At 38.8% G+C, this 20,973-nt stretch overlaps 1 protein-coding gene across 5 annotated transcripts in view; it reads left to right on the top strand.

Annotated features, from left to right (window-relative positions):
- Ppm1k (protein phosphatase, Mg2+/Mn2+ dependent 1K) overlaps nucleotides 1–4,504 on the top strand; it is a 70,718-nt gene extending 66,214 nt beyond the window's left edge. For all 5 annotated transcript variants that reach the window (XM_027429732.2, XM_035448550.1, XM_027429730.2 and 2 more), the window contains one exon: nucleotides 230–4,504. In XM_027429732.2, coding sequence (XP_027285533.1) covers nucleotides 230–361 — 132 coding nt within the window. In that variant the 3' untranslated portion in view covers nucleotides 362–4,504. The remainder of the gene's footprint in view (nucleotides 1–229) is intronic.
- Nucleotides 4,505–20,973: the final 16,469 nt, after the last annotated feature.

The raw sequence follows: 20,973 nt of genomic DNA, 5'->3' as shown, positions 1-20,973 counted from the left end.
GATTGCTACTGTGGAGGACAGGAAATATCCAGACCACCTATCATTCATGTGCAATTAATAACCATATGGAACACAGATACAGGGTTAAGACAGTCACAAACCTTGTTAGATAGTTGAATTTATTAGCTGTGTAGAACCGGTTGGCTTTCCAGAAAAAGGATGCTGTCTGTTTGCACAGAAGTCCAATGACTCCAGCCCTTTGCTTTTCTCTTCCTCGTGGCTCCTGCAGGCAATACAGTATGGCACGGAAGACAACAGCACTGCGGTAGTGGTGCCCTTTGGTGCCTGGGGAAAATACAAGAACTCTGAAATAAACTTCTCATTCAGCAGAAGCTTTGCCTCCAGCGGACGATGGGCCTGATCTCCAGCCTGGATTCAGTGTTCCTAAGCAGCAGTGTATCAGTGAGCATATCAAGAAACTGGTAATACCCAAAAGGCCACCTGTACCCATGAGTCCTTGTGACCTCATAGGTCCTAAGACAATGCAAGCTTACCCAGCCATGCACACAGTAGTATTTTCATAAATCCTCATCATCATCATGTTCCACTGTACATGCTCAGTGCCAGCACCATGACAAAGCTGTGAAGCCACTGTGAGACTGAGCTGAGTTGGACAGGAAGTAGTTATGGTACACGTGATGAATTATAAATCTATGCCTTCTGTTTTGTGATGCTGGAGATTGAATCCGGGGCTTTCTAGTTTTTAAGATTATGAGGCAGATCCGTTTTCTTTTTAATGATTTTGTCCTTTATTCAGTTGAACAGGTTTTCTGAATTTTGGTAGCTCATCAATGTGTTATTTGCAGGCATTTCTTTTTCTTTCTCATTGTGTAAAATGGTTCTCACTAGCTGGCCTTGAACTCCTGGGTTAAAAAGTCTTCCTACTTCAGTTTCCTGAATACCTAGGCCTGTAGGATGCTCCAAATTAAAAATGTTTTTTGTTTTCATTTTTAATTTTTTAGAGCAGAATAAGCATAGATTTATTATAAAATAGTATTCCTGGAAGATGCAGAAATTCCAAGGGAGGAATACACACAAGTGTTATTTTTTTTTAATAAATGTACCAAGGAGTAAAAATGAAAACTAGTAAGAGGTAACTTCCCTGTTACTGTATCTTGTACTCTGGACCACATATTAGGAAATTTAACCCTGCAAAAGAAACTTCTTCAGGCAAAAGATATGGCTAAAGTGTATATATATTTGTAAATAGCTCTCTTGTGTATTTTAACTATTTTTAGCCCTTTCCCCATCCATCCCTATTTTCTATAGTCAAATATGCTATATAGCTCCAATTGTCCCTTAATCTCCCAAGGAGAATGTATAGACTCTGATCAAAACATGTACAGTGACACACTGACAGTGTTTGTGTTTGTTGACAAGATGTATGTAAGATGGTTGTTGTGTTTTTGTGTATGGTATGTTTATATCTCCTTTTATGCACATAGTAAGCAAGTTGGGTCATTTGTTAGTAAAGATAATATTACAATGACTCACATTGCTATAGACATAGCTTGAGGTTTATCTCTCCATTTTCCTCATTTCTGAGATTTATGAGGAAGAGTAAATCTTTTAAAAGGGATATTCAAACATGTCAGCTTGCTATATAAATTAGGAATATAAAACGGCACTCCTTTTTACCCGCATATAAATTTGCTGTTAAACTGTGAGTCCCTAAATGTGCGTTTGGAATTAATCTACAGTTTATTTTCACAAACCATACAAATTTGGTATATGTGTGATGAGTGTATAAATATTTTGAAGTAATATAAAATTAAAGGGAACAGACTTGTGGAGCCTTTATCAGTTAGCTTTAAATTATTGATATATTTATCTCGAAGGACACTCAACAAATTGAGTAGTTTTCTGTAGTAAAGAATCAGTGGTTGTTAGTAGATAACCACTATGGATTAAAAATATGAATGGGGGTCGGATGTCTTGCCCTATGCCTATAATCTCAGGACTTGGGAGGAGGAGGCAAGAGAGTCATGATGGCGACTTTGAGATCAGCCTGGGCTACATAGAAAGTTCCAGGGAAACCTGAACCACAGCATCTCTCCCCCAAACAAAGTATCTACAACAATTAACTATAAGAGACATTTTATTATGTGTAATTTATGTGGATAACCAAAGAACAGAAGCAACCACATTGTGTGGTAATTTAAATGTAAAATTATGGGCTATGAAAAGATTAGGGAATGTTGAGAATGACTTGGAATTTTGAGGCACAAACAAGAGAAAAATAATGAAATATATATGCCTTCAAGTCTGGTGTGTTTTCTTCCCTTTAACTTTTGTTTTAAATATGTAGTAGAAAGCAAGTAAATTTTTTTCATCTTGTTTTGGGGAATGGAAGAAAATGTATTTTAACTTTACTTGCCTATACTAGTTAGAACAGGCTCAATAAAGAATTTAAGGTCTTTTCATGCACATTAGTTGACAGGAGAAAAACATTGTCCTGGGGTGTTAGCTTACATGTGCAGTTCCAACATGCAGCAGGCTGTGGCAGAAGAATCTGAAATTTGCTATGAGCTACATAGCAAGACCCCATCTCAGGAGACAACCAAAACCCACAGGAAAGAGTCCAGTCTGTGTTCACTGTCTGAAATGAAGACGCACAGGAAGACCAGCAGAGCTGAGACGCTTTTTTATTGAATCAGTTGTTGGGACAGAATTATAAAAACAACTTTTAAGAGCACAGAGAACTTGTAAACTAATGGGCACAGCAAAATTCTCAAGCTTAAAAATGACATTCTGGTGTGTAGGCTACATTTCTGTTCTGAATTCTTTGCATTACTGCTTTTTTTTCCCCTTGAAATTAGGGTTGAGAGTGAACTTGTGGAGTTCGGAGGCTTTGAGAGTCAATGATAGATTGGGGTGAATTCCAGATTTGATGAGGAGAAATCTCTAGATGATGGCCTTGGGTGCCCTTGGTCCTGTTTCATCTAGAAAAGATTTTTGGTGCTGCTGGTGGTGGTGAGGTTTGGTGTGTGGTGTGTGTGTGTGTGTGTGTGTGTGTGTGTGTGTGTGTGTTTGGGTAGACTTGTCTCAGCCTCCTGAGTGCTGAGTATGTAGGCATACACTCCCATGCCGGTTTTACCTGGAAGAAATTTAAAACTCTAATCCAGTCTTCCTTGATAAGACATAGAGTGCTGGTCTCATAGGGGCTGGGCTGTGCCCTTTCCTGCAGGCTTTCTTAACACACATTTGTTTAAGATCAAACCTGAATGAAACTACAGGTCAATATGAAAAAGAATACACCTGTCTTTATTTTCTAAGTCTCAGTGTTAAAATATAATTTAAAGAATATCTTATTATAATCCTAAGTGATAAGCATACATGCATGCTTCTGTTATTAAAAATGGTACAATAGTGGAAAGAAAGGGTCTGTTCTTACATGCTTTTTAGTATGAATTTAGCTGGGAGTTTGCCATGTGGATGTAGGCTTGATATAAATGATGTAATACAGGAAGTGTATTGGTTATATTTATGTGTGCCTTTCATTTACATAAAGTATATAAAAAAACTTTTTTGTGTTGTCACCAGTCATTTGGTATTATGATATTTTACAATTATAAATTTATAAATATTTTATCAGTTCAGAAGTAAACATAGCCTTGCTCTCTGTCAGCTGTTCATTTGTTAGAATTCCTTGTGTCTTTCAACTGTTTCAAATTCAGGCATTTTTCCCCCCTAGGGTCAAAAGATTTCTTTGTGTTATATGATATGAATTTCCCATATTACAAACATTCTTAAATTTTTACTTTGAAGATGTAGTAACATATAATCTAAAATATGGAAATTATTTGAATTTGAAATTATTTAAAATTTGATTATTAGTTAATTTTTCTAACAATGGATATGGAATTAATCTCATGGTAACAAAACAGTAAGAAAATGCTTCCAGGTGGGACCTGGTGAGTTCAAGTTTAGAATTAACAACTGCAGCCAAGCATTTGTGTGTTCCTTTACTGTCAGGTTCCCCACATACTTGCGTCTGTAAAACCCTGTGCCATGAGATTTGGGCTCTTACATCACATTGAGTTTCCTACGTTTCATTCTGAGAATGACTTAATCAGGAATAACAAGTTGGGTTTTACAAGATGAATAAAGCCAAATGGTGACATGCCTGCTACAATTGACAGCTGGAATAAGACCCATTGGTTCTGTGGCAGCTCCCCTGGTTGTGGGATGGTTAGAATGGTTTATGATGTAAAATTCTGGGCTGTGAGAACTTAGATGTGCGGCCCCACCAACTACGACGACTGACCTGACAGTGGGTTCTAGTGCAAAAGGCAGCACAGTGATGTGACCTAAATTAATTGAATTTCTACTGAAGCTCTCCTGTGGATATTTGTTTTGTAATTTGCCGAAGTCCTGCTTGGTACAGTCACTTTGTGGTGAATTTGACTATTGTTTTAAATGTATGTGCTAGAGTAACTGAACAAACTAAAGTCACCTGTCTCAGTGGTGAAAACATCCTAATAAAATGCACATATTAAACTCCTCCTAAGCTCCAGTTCTGTTTATTTGGCATTCAGATTGTTCACTGTGTCTGTGACCTGAATGGTATAAAGGTGTCAGAGTCAATAAAGACTTGGGGATTTCCTTAGTATCTGTCTTAGTTCAGGTTTTCATTGCTGTGAAGAGACACTGTGACTATTGCAACTCTTATAAAGAAAACATTTAGTTGGGGGCTGGCTTACAGTTTCAGAGGTTCAGTCCAATAGCATGATGGGGAGCATGGCATTGTGCAGGCAGACATGGTCCTGGAGCTAAGAGTGTTATATCTTGCAGGCAACAGGAAGTCAACTGACTGTCACACTGAGGAAGTTGAGCAAAGGAGACCTCAAAGCCCACCCCCACAGTGACACACTTCCTCCAACAAGGCCAAACCTCCTAATAGTGCCTACATCTTACTCAAACAGGAAATTTAAAAACTTCTGTGATAAATACATAATGTTGAACTCAATGTAACAGACAAACATCTGTTTTCAATTTCTGTATTATAAAAATGCTGCCATGAAATATATCACATAGTTTTTAAGCTACAGGAAAACTACTATGGGCACCATCATGACCCTTTCTCTAAGCACAAATTACTTTGGAAGATAGAAATAATAGATGATATAGAAATAAAAAGAACAGGACAGATAAGAGTACATATTGCTGAGTCTGGTGGCACAGACCCAAGTCCCTGCACTCAGGAGGCCCAGGCAAGACAGGAGCTTATTCAAAAGCTGTTTTGGCAGTTTAGTGAAACTCTGCTTCAAAATAAAAAGCAGTGAAAAATGGCCTGGAGATTTCCATTAGTGGCAGGGCCCTTGCCTAGTCTTCATGAAGCGCCCTAGCTTCAATCCCCAGTATAAAAATTAAAAGAAAATTATTTTTTCCTACAGCTTCTTGTTATTAATTGGCAAAGTTTGGCTACTATGGTGGTTTGAAAGAAAATAGCCCCCCAAAAGGAGTGGCACTATTGGATGAAGTGTTTAAGTCTCTGAACAAATTGTCCTCTTTCAGTGTTTTCTCACACAATGATTAGATACACATTTGTAAAATATAAATGCATTCAGAACTCCCACTTAAATACAGTCAAAACCTAAAGGAACAGTGTCAGATGCGTGACATTTCTTTGTGTCATGGTCTTTACACATGTTCTTTCACAACATCACAAGGAGAAGCTTTTCTCTTTTTAAAGATATATATATATATATATATATATATATATATATATATATATATAATTTTTGGTTGTGAGCCTAGCCTATAACAGCTGAGCCAGGTTGTTGGAGCCCATTTCCTTTGGTGGGAGCCATGCTCAGCTTTAATCACGGGGGGAGGCTTGGTCCTGTCCCAAGTTAATGTGCCAGACTTCGTCGACTCCCATGGGAGCCCTTATCTGTTGGGAGAAGTGGGCCAGGGGGTGGTGAGGGATTGGGAGGGAGAACTTTGATTAGGAAGTAAAATGAAATTTTAAAAATATATGATTGTTTTAAGTATATGGGCCTTCTGCTTGCACGTATGCCTATGTACCACAAGTGTGCCTGGTGCCTACAGAGGCCGGAAAAGGGTGTTGGATCCTCTCCTCTGGAACTGGAGTTACAGACAGTTGTCAAGTTGTGAGGCACCATGTGGGTGCTGGGAATTAAACTTAGGTTCTCTGGAAAAATCAACCAGTGCTCTTAATCACTGTTCCATACTGCAGTCTTCACTGTGTGTTTGTTTAACAATCTTTGAGAATTTCATATATATATATATATTAAATTTTTGTTATATTTGTCCTCTATTCCTCGCCTTAATTTCTCCCAACTTTGTGTCCTCTTTTTTTTTTTTTAAATAACCCATCAAGTCCAGTTTGTGCTGTCTATATATTCATGGATATGGAGACTCCACTGGAAGGCTGATGGCCTTCCAGGAGCCACACACCCTGTGGTGGCTTGAAAGAAAATGGCCCCCAAAGGGTATGACAATATGATTGTTGGTGTAGGTATGGCCCTGTTGGAGGAAGTGTATCACTGTGGAGATGGGTTTTGAGGTCTCACATAGGCTCAAGATACCACCCAGTGTCTCAGTTCACTTCCTGTGCCTTTGGATCAAGATGTCAGGATTCTCACTCAGCTCCACCACTCTATCTGCCTGCATGCTGCCTTGCTTCCCACCATGATGATAATAGACCAAACCTCTGTACTGTAAGTGAGCCACCCCAATTAAATGTTTTCCTTTATAAGAGTTGCCACGGTCATGATGTCGTTTCATAGCAACAGAAACCCTAAGATACCCCTTTAAAGAAAAACTGACTCCCCTTGCTCCTAGAAGCCATTAGTTGTCAACAACTCCTCACCTAGAGGTGGGACTCATGAGCCACTCCCCTCTGCATGCTGGAATGTTAATTGGCTTGGTCTTGTGCAGGTAGCCACAGCTGCTATGAGTTCCTGAGTGTAGTCATCCTGTCAAGTCCTAAGGTAATTTTGCTCTGGTCCTCCCTGTCCTCTGGCTCCTTCAGTTTCTCCACCCCCTCTTCCAAGACAGACTCTGAGCCTTGGGAAATGGTGGGATATTGATGTCCCATTTGTAGATGAATGCTTCACAGACACTTATTCTCTGCATTTTGGACAATTATTTCTTTTAACCACTGTTCAGTGCACAAAGCAGCTCATCTGATGATATCTGACAGCATCGATGTGTATAGGAATATGAATTTAGAAAGCAGTTCAACACTATGCCCATTTAGCAATAGTAGTAAGTTCACACCTGGGCCCGTGAACTCTATAGCCATAGGTTCTTGGTCAGACTTACAGTAACAAGCATTCATTTTTCTCCTATGGAGTGTACAGAAAGGCAACAGTGGTCACCTGGATTGCCAAAGCAAGAAAGATCTAGCCAGGACTCACTGAGCTTTTGGTCACACATCAATGTAGGACTCCTTCAAGGACCAGGATATCACATCAGCAGCAGCTGATAGCCAGAGACAGGACTGGCTACATAATATTGTTGTTCTCACTTACAGCTTAAGGAATACAGACCATCATTGCCTTGAATGTAGGATGGAAAGGTAGGTGATCACATTACATCCACAATTAGAAGACAAATGCTGCTGTGCCCACTTTCTCCTTTTTGTTCAGTCTGGAGCCCCAGGCCAGGGCTGCCCACACTCTGGGTAGGTCGTCTCTCTTCATTTAACCTGTCCAGACAAACCTAAACATACCCAGAGCTGTGCTCCTCCATGGTGAATCTAAAGCCAATCAGGTTGACAATGAAGATTAACCATTGCCAAAATTGTGTCTGCCAATTTACAAGAAGGCCTCCCTGGAGTGTGGGATGGGGTTCCAGACTGAACAAAAAGGACAAAGGGGAAGAGTGGTAATACTTTGTTTATGATCTAACAAATTAAGCTTGCCTAAAGATCAGAGTGCAAAGCTAGCCACAGCCATAGAAGCCAGCAGCAGCCATACTAGTTAGCCACAGAGGTCAGGCCTTGGTGGTACACACCTCCAATCCTAGCACTGGGGAAACAGAAGCAGATGGATCTCTGTTAGTTCACGGCCACCCTGAGCTACATAAAAATGATCTAGTATTAAAAGAGAAACAGAGCTTACACAAAGAAAATCTCACCACTTGGGATCCTGTGTCTTTAATCCCAGCACTAGAGAGGAATATAAGAAGAGAGGAGACAGGTGCTGATTGCATTCTGAGATTTGGTGGAGAACAGTGCAGGCTGAGGTTCAGTTGATCACCCCTTCAGTCTGAGCATTGGTAGAGGTGAGAACTCGCTAGTGGCTAGCTGCTTTGCTTCTTTGATCTTCAGGCAAGCTTTATTTGTGAGATCACAAACAAAATATCACCACAAGGCAGAGCAGCAGCATTCATGGCCTGACAGTGAATGTTATGTGTCTGCCTGCCTTTCCGCCCTGCCCTGCCTTCATTGCTGTGGTTGACTGTATTCCTTAAGCTGTAAGTGAGAACAACAATAACTATACGATACGTGAGAATAATCCTTTCTCTTTAAGTTGCTTGTCAGGTATTTGGTCAGAGATAAGAAAAGAAACTAGTCCAATATGAATTATCCAAATTATAATAGACAAAGGAAACTACATTCTCCTTGTTGGGAAACATTGGTTGTTTCTCGATTTTATGTTTGTATGTTGGCAGTGTTAGGGTTAGAACTCAGAGTCCCTGCATGTTAGACAAGACTTCCAGCACGCCACACTCCTCATCTTTAAGATTTTTAAATCCCTCCTTACTTTATACCACTTTCTCTGCCACAGGGGTATATGCAAACTTTTGAATGTACTAAGTAAATGTACAAAATGTAGGTATGTTAGTTATTTAGATCTTCAGCCCTGCGAAACAGCAAGCAAAACAGAAGAAAGCACTAATGGTGCTTGCCCTCCTGGTGCTCTTCATTCTCTACTGCGCTGATTCCAGACATGAGTCAGAAGCTTTGCTGTGAGCTTGATGTCTCAAATGCCAAACACTTGTAATAGCTACACTCTTTTTCTGCCCTTGAGCTGCCTGTCTACCAGTTCAAACATAATTAGTCTAAGCGTTAACGAGGAAAACATGCTAGTGCCTCCAGTTCTGTTCTGATGTTTGCCTTTGAAAACTTCAAAGAAAGCCTGGTGTTGTGGTACATACCCATAAAGCTAGCACTCAGGAGACTCAAGTAGGAAGCCAATGAGTTTGAAGCCAGCCTGGAACACATACTGAGACCTTATCTAAAAGAAATAATAATAGTAATAATAATAAATTTGTATTTTATATTTACATATTTTAATGAAGACACCATGTACTTCAGAAACAGGGCCCAGAAGACATTGTACAAGCTTCCTAAGGAGGGAGGCAACCAATAGTCCTGTCCTGCTATGACACCTATGAATCACATCAATGACCAGCATAACAGGACAACCATGAGGGTGGAGTAGTGGCACGTATACTGTAGTAGTAACCAACAACTATCTAATTTGACTTAAGACTTGCTCAACAAGGAAGACCATGTGTGGTACTGGAAACCTAACTAACAACTCAGTGCTTGTGAAGTAGTGGTTATTGGAGGAGAATCTATAACTACCGATTTACTAAACCAGCATAATATTTAACAATTTAAGAACATTTATCTCTACCCCTCATCAAAGAAATTTACTTTTGCAACAGATGGACACCACTACAGAAAACCACAACCTATCAAAATGCAGAGTTATGGAGCCAAGTCTCAATGAACACACCTACCTATACAATGCTCCTGCTCTGAGGTTTAGGGAACATTACAGTAGAGGGGACAGAAAGACTGTAAAATCCAGAAGATCAGGGAATTTGCTATGAGATTGTTTTTCCTAGTAATATCAGAGGCTACTCCCATAATCTCATCAACATGACTACCCAAATATGAACCGATCCAGGATGACACCAATGAACATGCCAAACAGAATAGAGAGAAAAAGAAAGCCTGTGGGGCCTCAACCCCACACAAAGAACTACAGGGGGCTGAGTAAAGCTAGCAGTGGGAGAGGTGGCCTTTTCCAAGGAAGAGCACACCAATTCGTTATCCAATTCCACACGGAAAACATATATATGGGTAGCATTATATGGACCAAACAGGTTATATTTAGAAAGATAGATGGATGGATAGATAGACAAACAGACAGACAGACAGATAGATAGATATGTATATATATATATATATATATATATATATATATATATATACTTATGTGCATGCAATATCGATTGGAAAATAAAGGGGCTATGAATTTGAAGAACAGGGAGTGGTATTTTTTTAATCATTTTTTTTATTTGAATTAGAAACAAGATTGATTTACATGACAATCCCAGTTCCCTTCTCAGGGAGTGGTATTATGAGAGGGTTTAGAGGGAGAAAGGACAAGGGAGAAATATTGTAATCAAATTATAAGTTAAAAAAAAAAAACACTTCAAAGAAAGCCCAATGTGGTGGTACGAACCTGCAAAGCCAGCACTCGGCAAGCTGAAGAAAGGAGCTGTTTGAGTGGAAGCAAACCTGGGCCACTTAACAAAGCAAAAAATCATAATAAAGCAATACATTTAAATATTTAAAAATTTTAAATTAATAAGTCTCAAGAAGCTATTGAGGCAAACAGCATTTCAGCATTTTGCCACAGTGCATTTTTAAATTTATAGGTCTGTTTAATGTTTATAGCTCTAGTTATGCTTTTGTTTAGCTTATAACTCTGATTACAAAGGCTGGATCCAGTAACTACTGTGAGAACAGCACCCTATAAAAACACAAGACTTGGCACTTAATCCTGAGTTGTTTCTAACATAGTAGGTAAAACTGAAAAGGCCAAATTTAAATGCTACAAGTTGCAACTGGTAATTAGAACACCTTTACTCTTGGTGAATAATTGCCAAGCACCAGTGTTTATTCTAAAATCCTATTCTATGAAAGGAATTATTTCCATTCCCTGGTTTTATGTGGATAGATTATCCTAAGTTTACGTGTTGTTCTTTTTCTTAAACAAGTTTCAGTATCAATTTCCACCCACATTTTTAGGGTTATACATTTTCTCTTAGAAAAAGAATAAGGAAGACCTATAATATAATAAACATTTTTTGCTCTGACTTTTCACCTTTGCCACATGAGAAATATAATGGCTATTGTCTTCCCATTGCCCCCAGCAAGAACTAGCTGGGGATTTTACACACTTTGCCATAAGTGTCTGGTTTACTTCTAGTTGTTTGAAAAAAATGGATGTTCCAGGTGAACTGAATGTGCAGTTGGGTTGTGTGAGCACTACCTGACTCAGCATTGAGCACTACCTGACACAGCATTGAGCAGGAGTCTGCAAACTGTGTTTTGTAGAATCCGGAGCCCCTCACACATTTTGTTCTAATATTCCATTTGCGTAATTGGCAGCTACATTTGAAATACAGTGTTTATTTTTAAAATATGTGAACCCGGTGTTATGAAGATTTATGAATTGATAAGCTCATTTTTCTCAACACCAACTAGCATGCTAAATGCAATCCAAGGGATTAAGGATTCCTTGAAAGCAGAGCCAATACAAACCTATGCCCACGAAAAAGAACCCACTCATGCGGCAAAAGGAAGAGAAACCTAAAAATAAGTAATATAATCACAACAAAATAGGTGGTAGATCATGAATACTGACTGAGAGTACTGCAGGTTCAAATTTGTAGGTCAGTAGGCCTCACCAAAAAGTTAGCATCTGAAGAAAGTCCTAAGGGAAATGAAGGAATGCAAGATTGATAGAAAACATTCTTAAACCCACTCCAACACACCCAGAAAATATATTTTATTTCCCCATGCCAGAGAGATCCATGTGCCTCCTCAGTTCCTTCCTAACCTCTCTGGGTCTATGGCTATTATCTATTTGATGGGTAATATTCAGTTATAAGTGAATATATACCATATTTATCTTTCTGGATCTGGGTTACCTTACTCGGGGTGGTTTTTTCCTAGTTCCATCCATCTTAAAAAATTTCATGGTGCTGCTTTTTTAACATCTGAGTAATAAATACCCCATTGTGTAAATGGACCACATTTTCCTTATCCATTCTCTGTTGAGGGGCATCTAGGTTGTTTGCAGATTCCGGTTATTATGAATAGAGCAGCAATGAACACAGCTGAGCAAGTGTCCTTGTGGTAGGATGAAGCATACTTTGGGCATATGCCCAAGAGTGGTATAACTTGGTCTTGAGGTAGATTGATTCCCATCTTTCTGAGGAACCATCTTATTGTTTTTCATAATGGCTGTGCAAGTTTGCACGCCCACAGCAATGGGGTGTGTTTCCCTTGCTCTACATCCTTGCCAATGTGAGCTGTCTCTTGTGTTATTGACCTTCCATTGTAACAAGTGTAAGATGGAATCTCAAAGTAGTTTTGATTTGTATTTCCCTGATGGCTAAGGATGTTGAATATTTCTTTAAGTGTTTCTTAGCTATTTGAGATTCCTCTACTGAGAATTCTGTGTACATCTGTTCCCCGTTTTATAATTGGTTTACTTGGTTTTACTTTATTTTATTATTTTTTGGTACCTAGTTTCTTGAGTTCTTTATATATTTCAGGTGGTTCCATTTGTTAATTGCTGATCTTACTGCCTGTGTTAATGGTGTCTGTTCAGAAGTCTTCTCTGCCAATGAGTTCTAAGCTGTATCTCACTTTCTCTTTTATCATGTTCAGTGTATCTGATTTTATGCTGAGGTCTTTGATTCATTTAGAGTTGAGTTTTGTGGGAAATGGTAGGTATGGATCTAGCTGCATTCTTCTATATTGGGCTGTTACGATAAATTTTTTGCCAAATGCCGCCTGAGCCCCACCGCCACATGTGAACTTTACACCAGCCGCCTGCCCGAGTTAGGCCCATATGAATACATAGAAACTTGTATTAGGTACAATGCTGCTTGGCCAATGACTAGGACTTCTCATCTGCTAACTCAGTCTTAACTATCATAAACCTATATATTTTATAAGACTTATCTTATCGGACACCTTATTGGCGTCCCTCCGTGCTGGGATCATATCTTGCTGCTGGAGCAGGAGCGGAGGGGAAAAGGGCATACTTCCTGTTTCCTTGCTTAGATATGAGTCTCCTTGCCATGTCACTTCCTGCCTGGATCATCACTTCTCTACTACATTTCCCAGAATCCTCTTTGACTCCTAGTCCTTGCTTGCCATTGGTCAAACAGTATTTCATTCAACAATCAATAAGATAAACATACAAAGAAGTACATTCCCCATCATTGGGCTTTTCGTTCTTCTAAATCCCCATCCCACCTTCTGCCATGTAGCTGCTTGCTGACCTCCTTGTCAATCTTGAAAAGTATGACTTTCTCTCCATTTCCCTTCCCCAGTAATACTAGGATTTACAACTTGCTTGCCCTGTTATTTGTAATAAAGGGTCCTTTAGCTTTCTAATAAGTTCATTTTTAATTCACTTTATTAACAAGCCAAGAACCCAGAAAAGGTATTTAGTTCCCCCAGTAGCATGTGCAACCATAAAGGGTAAGCACCTCCTGGTGGCTCAAGCCTACAGTGATTTCTTTCTTACTGAGTTCCCTCTTTGGAGGATTCAATCACCAGGCTTTATCACTCTGTCTTATCTCAGGTATATAAGTCCTTTGGATTTGCTCTGTCTCCTGAGAAGGAAGGAAAAAGGTTTCTATTTTCTTCCATCTCTATCTCCCTTCCTTAGGGATAAGGGCAGAATATGGAGTGTACATACAGTGACTTCCTTCCTTCCTTCCTTCCTTCCTTCCTTCCTTCCTTCCTTCCTTCCTTCCTTCCTTCCTATCTCTGTTATAGTTCCTCCATGCTCTCCCAGGATAGCAGAGCATATGCACATGTACACTGAGTGTACTTGCCTATTCCTCCGTGGTTCTTTCTGTGGCTTCAGGTGACATCTTTTGGTGTTCCCATTACCTTGGGTTTTCCTCATCTTTGTAGTATCCCTCATCTGGGAGACCACAACAGCTGGGTTCCACACAGTTTATTAATCCAGTCGTGTTTGGAGGGAAGTGTGTGGATTAAGAAATGGCAGGCAGAAAAATTAAAGACACTAAAGAAAAGACAGAGACACAAGATAGAGTCGTGAGGGCATTCAGTGAATATTGAACCACCCATGTTTATTGTGCACAGTCTTTTTATACCCCATCAAAAGAGGGGGAGAAGGCAAAAGACTTCCTTGCCAAGATACGAAGAACAAGCAAGCATAATTACCTTCTCAATACCCAAAACATGGAGTAACTATCTCCTGAGTTAAATATTCTGTTTTTCCGGCAGGACATGTAACTACCACACCAAGTAACTTTATCCTGAGTTTGGTATTCTATTGTTCAGGCAGGACATGCAGTGACCACATCCTATGCCAAGCATCCTGTTGCATTCACACATTAAGCCAGCATCAAGGTAAGATATGAAATAGCCACATCTTAGGCCAAACATTTTACAGTTTGACCTTAAAAGAGCAATGGCAGGTATAAACTCTCTGACTTAAGTCAAAATGATATGAAGTCAGTTCTATAGGTTCCCATAATCTTCTTCATGGCAAGACATTTAAATTCATTCTCTTAGATGGAGAGCATGAGATTCCTTGTTCCTTTCTCTTTATTACTCTGCTACTTTGGACACCTCCAGGCACCTGCCCCTGTCCCATGCCCACATGTGTCTCCTGCTACATGCATGCTAGCCACACTCAGGTGTTCTTTCATTAAGAAGTAGGGGTGGTTATGTCCATGTGGTGTTTTCTGGATGTCCCTACAGCCATGTGATAAAGTCAATGCTTTTATTAGATCAGACTAAGGAGGTAGTTCCAGACTCCCGTCTTAGTCAGTGTTCCATTGCTATGAAGAGACACCATGACCATGGAAACTCATAAAAGAAGGCATTTAGCTGGGGCTTGCTTACAGTTTTAGAGGTTTAGTCCCTTATCATGTAGGGAGTATGGTGGCATGCAGGCAGACATGGTGCAGGAGAAGAGGCTGAGAGGTCTACTCCCAGATCTGCAAGCAGCAGGAAGACAGAACCATTGGACCTGGCTTGGACTTTTAAAAACCTCAAAGCCCACCTCCAGTGACACACTTCCTCCAACAAGGCCATACCTCCTAAAGCTTTCAAATAGTGCCACTCCCTAGTGACCAAGCATTCAAATCTATGAGCCTATGGGGGCCATTCTTACTCAACCATCACACCTATTATAGGATCTTCTGATTTTGAGGGAATTTTACATAATGCATCTCCTGGGTTCTGAAGGGAACTTAGAGATTGCCTTCCAGCCATAGGCCAGAATAGATGGCTCCCTCTTTTTGGAACTCTACTTGGCCACTCCAAATCCTTATAGGAGATAAATTAATGCTATATCTGAAATAGGTAATGATATTTTTTATGTTAAAGAATACATTTTTAAGGTAAAGTCTGACTTCTCCAGATCAAGGTACCTTTTGGGTGCTGAACTTCACCTGTCAGGAAATTGAGTCCTTACCATTAAGGTGTATCTGGAATTAGGAGAGCGTGCTACCTAAGTTCGCAGAAAGCTTTCAGTTGGTTCTCACAAACCAAAGTAACTCCTCGATTAAGCAGTAAATACTGCTGCTGGTAGTTTAGGTTTATTGATTTGCTTCTCAGAGCTACTCCACACTTTTTTTGTTCTTGTTCTTGTTTTTTGGTTTTGGTTTTTTGTTTGTTTGTTTGTTTGTTTGTTTGTTGTCACTCAGTCTGGTATGATATCTAAACTTTGTTGTAATCTCTAACACTCCGATGGGAGATTTCCTTAATCAAGACTACTTGAAGTGGGGAAATCCCTGTCCTAAATCTGGCTCGAACCTTGTAATGGCAGCACATATTAAAAACACACAAGAAGAAAGCTTTGCTGTTTGCCTGCTTGCCCTCATGCTCACTGGCAAGTTCATCTGTCCTGTTCCTGAGCCATTCATTTTCTGGTATTGGAACCTACTTCTTTGGGATTCCAGTGTAGACTGAAAACCAGCAGCTCTCTGGGATCTTCCTGGGATTCCAGCACTAGATTGGGACTGCAGAGACATCCAGTCTCAAGGATGGAACAATTATTGGATCTTTGACCTTTCCATTGTAGATATAGAAATATTATATATATATATATATATATATATATATATATATATATATGGTATGATATCATACAACACATATTACATTAATATATTCTTTTTTATTAAAGATTTATTTATTTATTATTTATACAGTGTTCAGCTTGCACCCCAGAAGAGGGCACCAGATCTCATTATAGATGGTTGTGAGCCCCCATGTGGTTGCTGGGAATTGAACTCAGGACCTCTGGAAGAGCAGCCAGTGCTCTTAACCTCTGAGCCATCTCTCCAGCCCTAATATAATATATTCTATTAGTTCTGTTTCCTTAGAGAATCCTGACTCCTAAACACAACCAGTAAGTCAGAGAAGAAAATGTTGAAAAGTATATAATTATGAAAATATTTTAGTAAAGGAATATTTCTGTGTGGTATTTGTCCATAATATTTTAGTGAAGGAATATTTCTGTGTGGTATTTGTCCAAAGGTAAAATTAACTTGATTTTTCTTGAATATGAAAGATAAAGACAAAGCCAGAAAGTCTAATAAAGCCAAGGAAGATCTTAATGAGCTGCGTAAGTTATATATAAAAGGAGACTTAGAGATGATATGTATAATATGAAAATCTTCCTAATAGCAAACTATTTAAATTAGTATAGTTCCCTTAAGTTATTGATATCTACTCTTAGTAACATTTACAAGGATTTAAACAAAAAAGACACAAGTGATAATTATGGACTAACATGAAAGTATTTGGAAAAATGGAGAGATTTAAAAACAACAGAAACATTTGCTACCTCCAAACTGGCTTATCTTGTATACTTAAGAAAGTCCTAGGAAATAAAAATTTTAAAAATCAAGCCAGCAACCTCCTTTACTTAAAATGTAAAATTATCTATAAAAATTCCTAATAAAATTGGTAATTCATAATAATAAAATCTCTTTAAAACTGCATGTGAATTAAGTTATGGTAAAATAAAACTTTAATTAGAAAATGTTCAGTTTATACCAAAACTAAAGAGAAATTTTATAGTATCTCCATCTCCTCTTTCCTTATGCTTGCCTTTTTGTTTCTTACTTTTTATAGTTTTAGTTGAGCAGGGCTTTTGTCCTTTTAACTCCCATATTTACTTACTTAAAATGTCTTTATTATACAAACTAGTCCTAAAATTCCTTTTATCATTAAAGCTGAAAATCTCAGCGTGGCTGAGTCAAGGTCCCTATAGCTTAGAGGACCATCTTCATTGTTGAGATAACCAAATGTTGCTATATGCCTGGCCTCCCGGCAGCATTTCTGGGGATTTATGCCAAGGTCCGTCTTCAAGCATGTTGGTGAGTTTCCCTCTCTGTCATTTGACTGATGAATAACATTAAACCTGGATTCTGTGTTCTTCTGATTCTGTTTTTCCAACCAGAAGCCTACTGTTATGTTTGAGAGTCTCTGACACCAAAAGCATTGTTTTGGACTCATCCAGATCCACTCCTGGGTCACATGTTGTAACACATGGCTTTCCCTGGGGAAATCTTTGTAAAATCTGATCCCCGAGTTTCTTGTAACTGGCGTGGCAGACGAAGGGCATTCTACAGAGACAACTCGTCATGTGTCTGTCAATCTCATCAGACTGTTGAGAGACTAGAAACTCCCTAAGGATATGGGAGTTTCCCTGAGACTGGGGAGGGTGGAAAGAGCAGCAGCCAGAGAGGGAGCTGTCTCACAGAAAGAGAATTCACACAGTTCAACTTACAGGATGATACCAAAACACAGATATGGACGAGTCAATGGTGGCCCTGACCACACCTTGACCAGGACGGCTTAGCTGTGGAAATCCTTGGCACTCTATTTAAACTGTATTGAGGTCTGCTGGATTTCTTTGTTCCTCTCCCCAATGTGGCCACATTGAATCAATCTCCCATTTTTGCTTTCTATTTTTAATTTGTCTCTTTTAATTGACTTATTGAGTTAGTGACTAGACCTTGGGACACAAGTTGTGACCTCCAAGTGTTACAGTGAGCTCACCAGAGGATGATGACCACTCAGACAGTGAATAGGCAATTGGAAGTCTTTATTCTAGTCGTCTAGGACCATACTCAAGTGTTACAGGGATTTAGGTGTGGTCCCGAATGTCCAGATCCCAGTTTTTGTTTTTGTTTTTGTTTTTGTTTTTGTTTTTCTGTTTTGGGTTTTTGTTGTTTTGTTTTGTTTTGTTTTTTGTTTGTTTGTTTGGAGGGGGGTTTCAAGACAAGGCTTCTTGTGTAACCCTGGCTACCCTGGAACTCATGCTGTAGACCAGACTGGCCTCAAAATTACAGAGTTTGCCTGCCTCTGCTTCCCAAATGCTGGGATTAAAGGTATGCTCCATTACTGCCTGGCTTAGAACCTAGGTTTTTAAAGGCAGAGACCTTGTCTAGGCATCTCACTCCGCAGCTGCAGAGTGAGCTTGTTAGAGTAAGCAGTTTAAAGCAAGCAGTTCTGACAGATAAGAGGTTAGCTATCAGCCCAGAGTTCTGCACCAACAGGCAGATAAAATGGAGGCTAGCTGGAGGAGGTTCTAAGGCTAAGTTAGCTGGGATGTCCTGATCTTTGGTTCTCAGAATAAGAGTTGAGTGGTTTTCCATTGTATTCTCCACCAAGGAGATCAGATTCTTGTTAAACCTGGTCTGGCCTCAGCAAGAATACAAGATGGAGGAGCCTCTGGACTGTCTTGTCCTATCTCAAGTTAGATTTATTTTGGCTCATAGTAAAACTAAAATTTTAAGGAACAAAATAATGATAAAAGACAAAGTATATTTAATCAATGTGAGCACATAGGCCAAATAAATAGAGATGTCTATTAAAAACTCAAGTTAATTTAAATTAAAAAAATTAAATCAACTTTTAAGGACAAGATACACATACTCACACAGTTCCGGTCAAGATGTTCTCCTTGATCCTTATTCCAGTTCTGGTTCAACACGGGCCCTATTGCTTGAGGACATAAATTAACTTAAAGAGATGTTTCTGTCCTTACTGTAGGATGTGTTCTCCTGTGGATGACTGCCCTCCCTTGAGATGCTAAACTCTATTCCAAAGACTAAGAAGATAACTTATGCCTGTGCTTTCATATATGTTTCATATATATGTGAATATGTATATGAAAACAAACATTTTAAAGATTTTTAAGGATTTCTTTTTACCACTACTGCCCCTTTACAAACAAATGGACAGATATTTCAAGATCTGTATTTTAGCCAGGCTTAAGTAAGAGACAACTCTAAATATTTCTTAATTATCATTTAAAAAATCTACTTTGAGGCTTATACAGATTATCTTAAGAGTTTACAGATCTTCTTACTATGTTACAGAATAATGATATATTTAAAAGAATTAGTTATCTCTGCTGATAGTTTAAAAAAGAATAATTAAGTCATAAATGCCAAACTCTATCCTAATCTGGATGTCTTATCCTACTTTGTTAGCTCATGAGTACAATAAAAAGTAGATGTTTTTCCTAACAACAATAACAGAAACTCCATGTCAAGTTACCTGTTATGGTTTCAATCTTTAGTAAATATTTAATTTAAATTTGATTAAAAATATTAATGTATTTTTAACAAATACTTATCACTATTAGATATCTAAGACACTGTGTTCTGGGTGTTTTAGATGCAGCCTTCTGATCTTCCACTTTAAATTACCTTATTGAAATTGCTCTCTAAATTTTGTAACGACAGTAGTAATGTTAAGATTGAAGTATATTGTAAAAAGATCACTTAAAAATGGGTATGCTTCTAACTCACTTAAAAATAACATAGAGGTTATAAAATTTAATTCAATCCCCAATCCCAAGATAAAATTAATGCTTGATTTTTATGTCAATATTTTCTTAAGTATTGATTTGTTCTTAGTAATATTTGCCAAAAAATAAATTTTTAAAACATTTTATTTTATTTATCTAAATGTATTCTAAATTTGCCTTGATTTGTGATTTTCTTTGTTCTGTAAAACTATGAAACTGCTTCCACTTTGAGACATAGAATCAGGGTAACCTAAATCTGTGTTCCTGGGTCATGGTTACTAGAAGTGGCTCCAGAATAAACTACCTATTACTACCCATTACTTTAAGGTAAGAGCTGTGTTTTTTTGCATTGCTATTCATATAGTCTGTGAATGTCATTGTTTGAATTAGAGAGGAGATAACCAGGAACCACTGACTCACTGGAAGTTTTGTGTGAACATGACTGTCTGGCACCTTAATTTCTGAATTAAAGCCTTTATCAAACTCAAAGACTGCCCACTTTTTCTGGATCAGCACCAAGCTTCAGCCTTTTCCTAGCCCAGCATGAGAATCCTAGGGGAATTCCATTTCCATAGTGAGCATTTCTTCAAGGGTGTGATAGCTTGAGAATGGGGCACAAGTTTCTCTTTAGAAGATCTTTGCTCCAGCCAGGACTTCGGTACTGCTCCAAGCTCCCGACAGGAAGGAAGACAAAGAGATTCCCATTCTTCCCTTTTACTTGTAGCTTACTGGCAGCTTAAAACCTAAGTTCTGTATTCCTTTTTTAACTTAAAAAAATTACATTATTAGTTTACTTATTTTGTGTGTATGTGAATTGGTGTACATATGCTATGATGTACAGAGAGTCACAGGACAATTTGTGGGATACAGTTCTCTTTCCACCATATGAGTTTCAGGTATTAAACTCAGGTCACCAAGCATGGCCACAGGCACCTTTATCCACTGAGCCATCCAGCTTTTAAAAGAAACATTTGTAATCCGTCAATGTATTTGTTGCACAGGCTCATGCTCATGGCTGCACTGCTGTAAGCATGCCACCATCCATGGATGGAGGCCAGAGCACAACTTTCTGAGGGTCTCCTTTCACCTTGCTTGAGGCAGGTTCTCTCTCGTTTCTCCTTAGATTTCTTGATTTGCACTAAACTTC

The sequence above is a fragment of the Cricetulus griseus genome, chromosome 8 (assembly GCF_003668045.3).
Source record: "Cricetulus griseus strain 17A/GY chromosome 8, alternate assembly CriGri-PICRH-1.0, whole genome shotgun sequence".
Taxonomy (NCBI): domain Eukaryota; kingdom Metazoa; phylum Chordata; class Mammalia; order Rodentia; family Cricetidae; genus Cricetulus; species Cricetulus griseus.
This window is presented reverse-complemented; position numbering and strand designations above follow the sequence as displayed.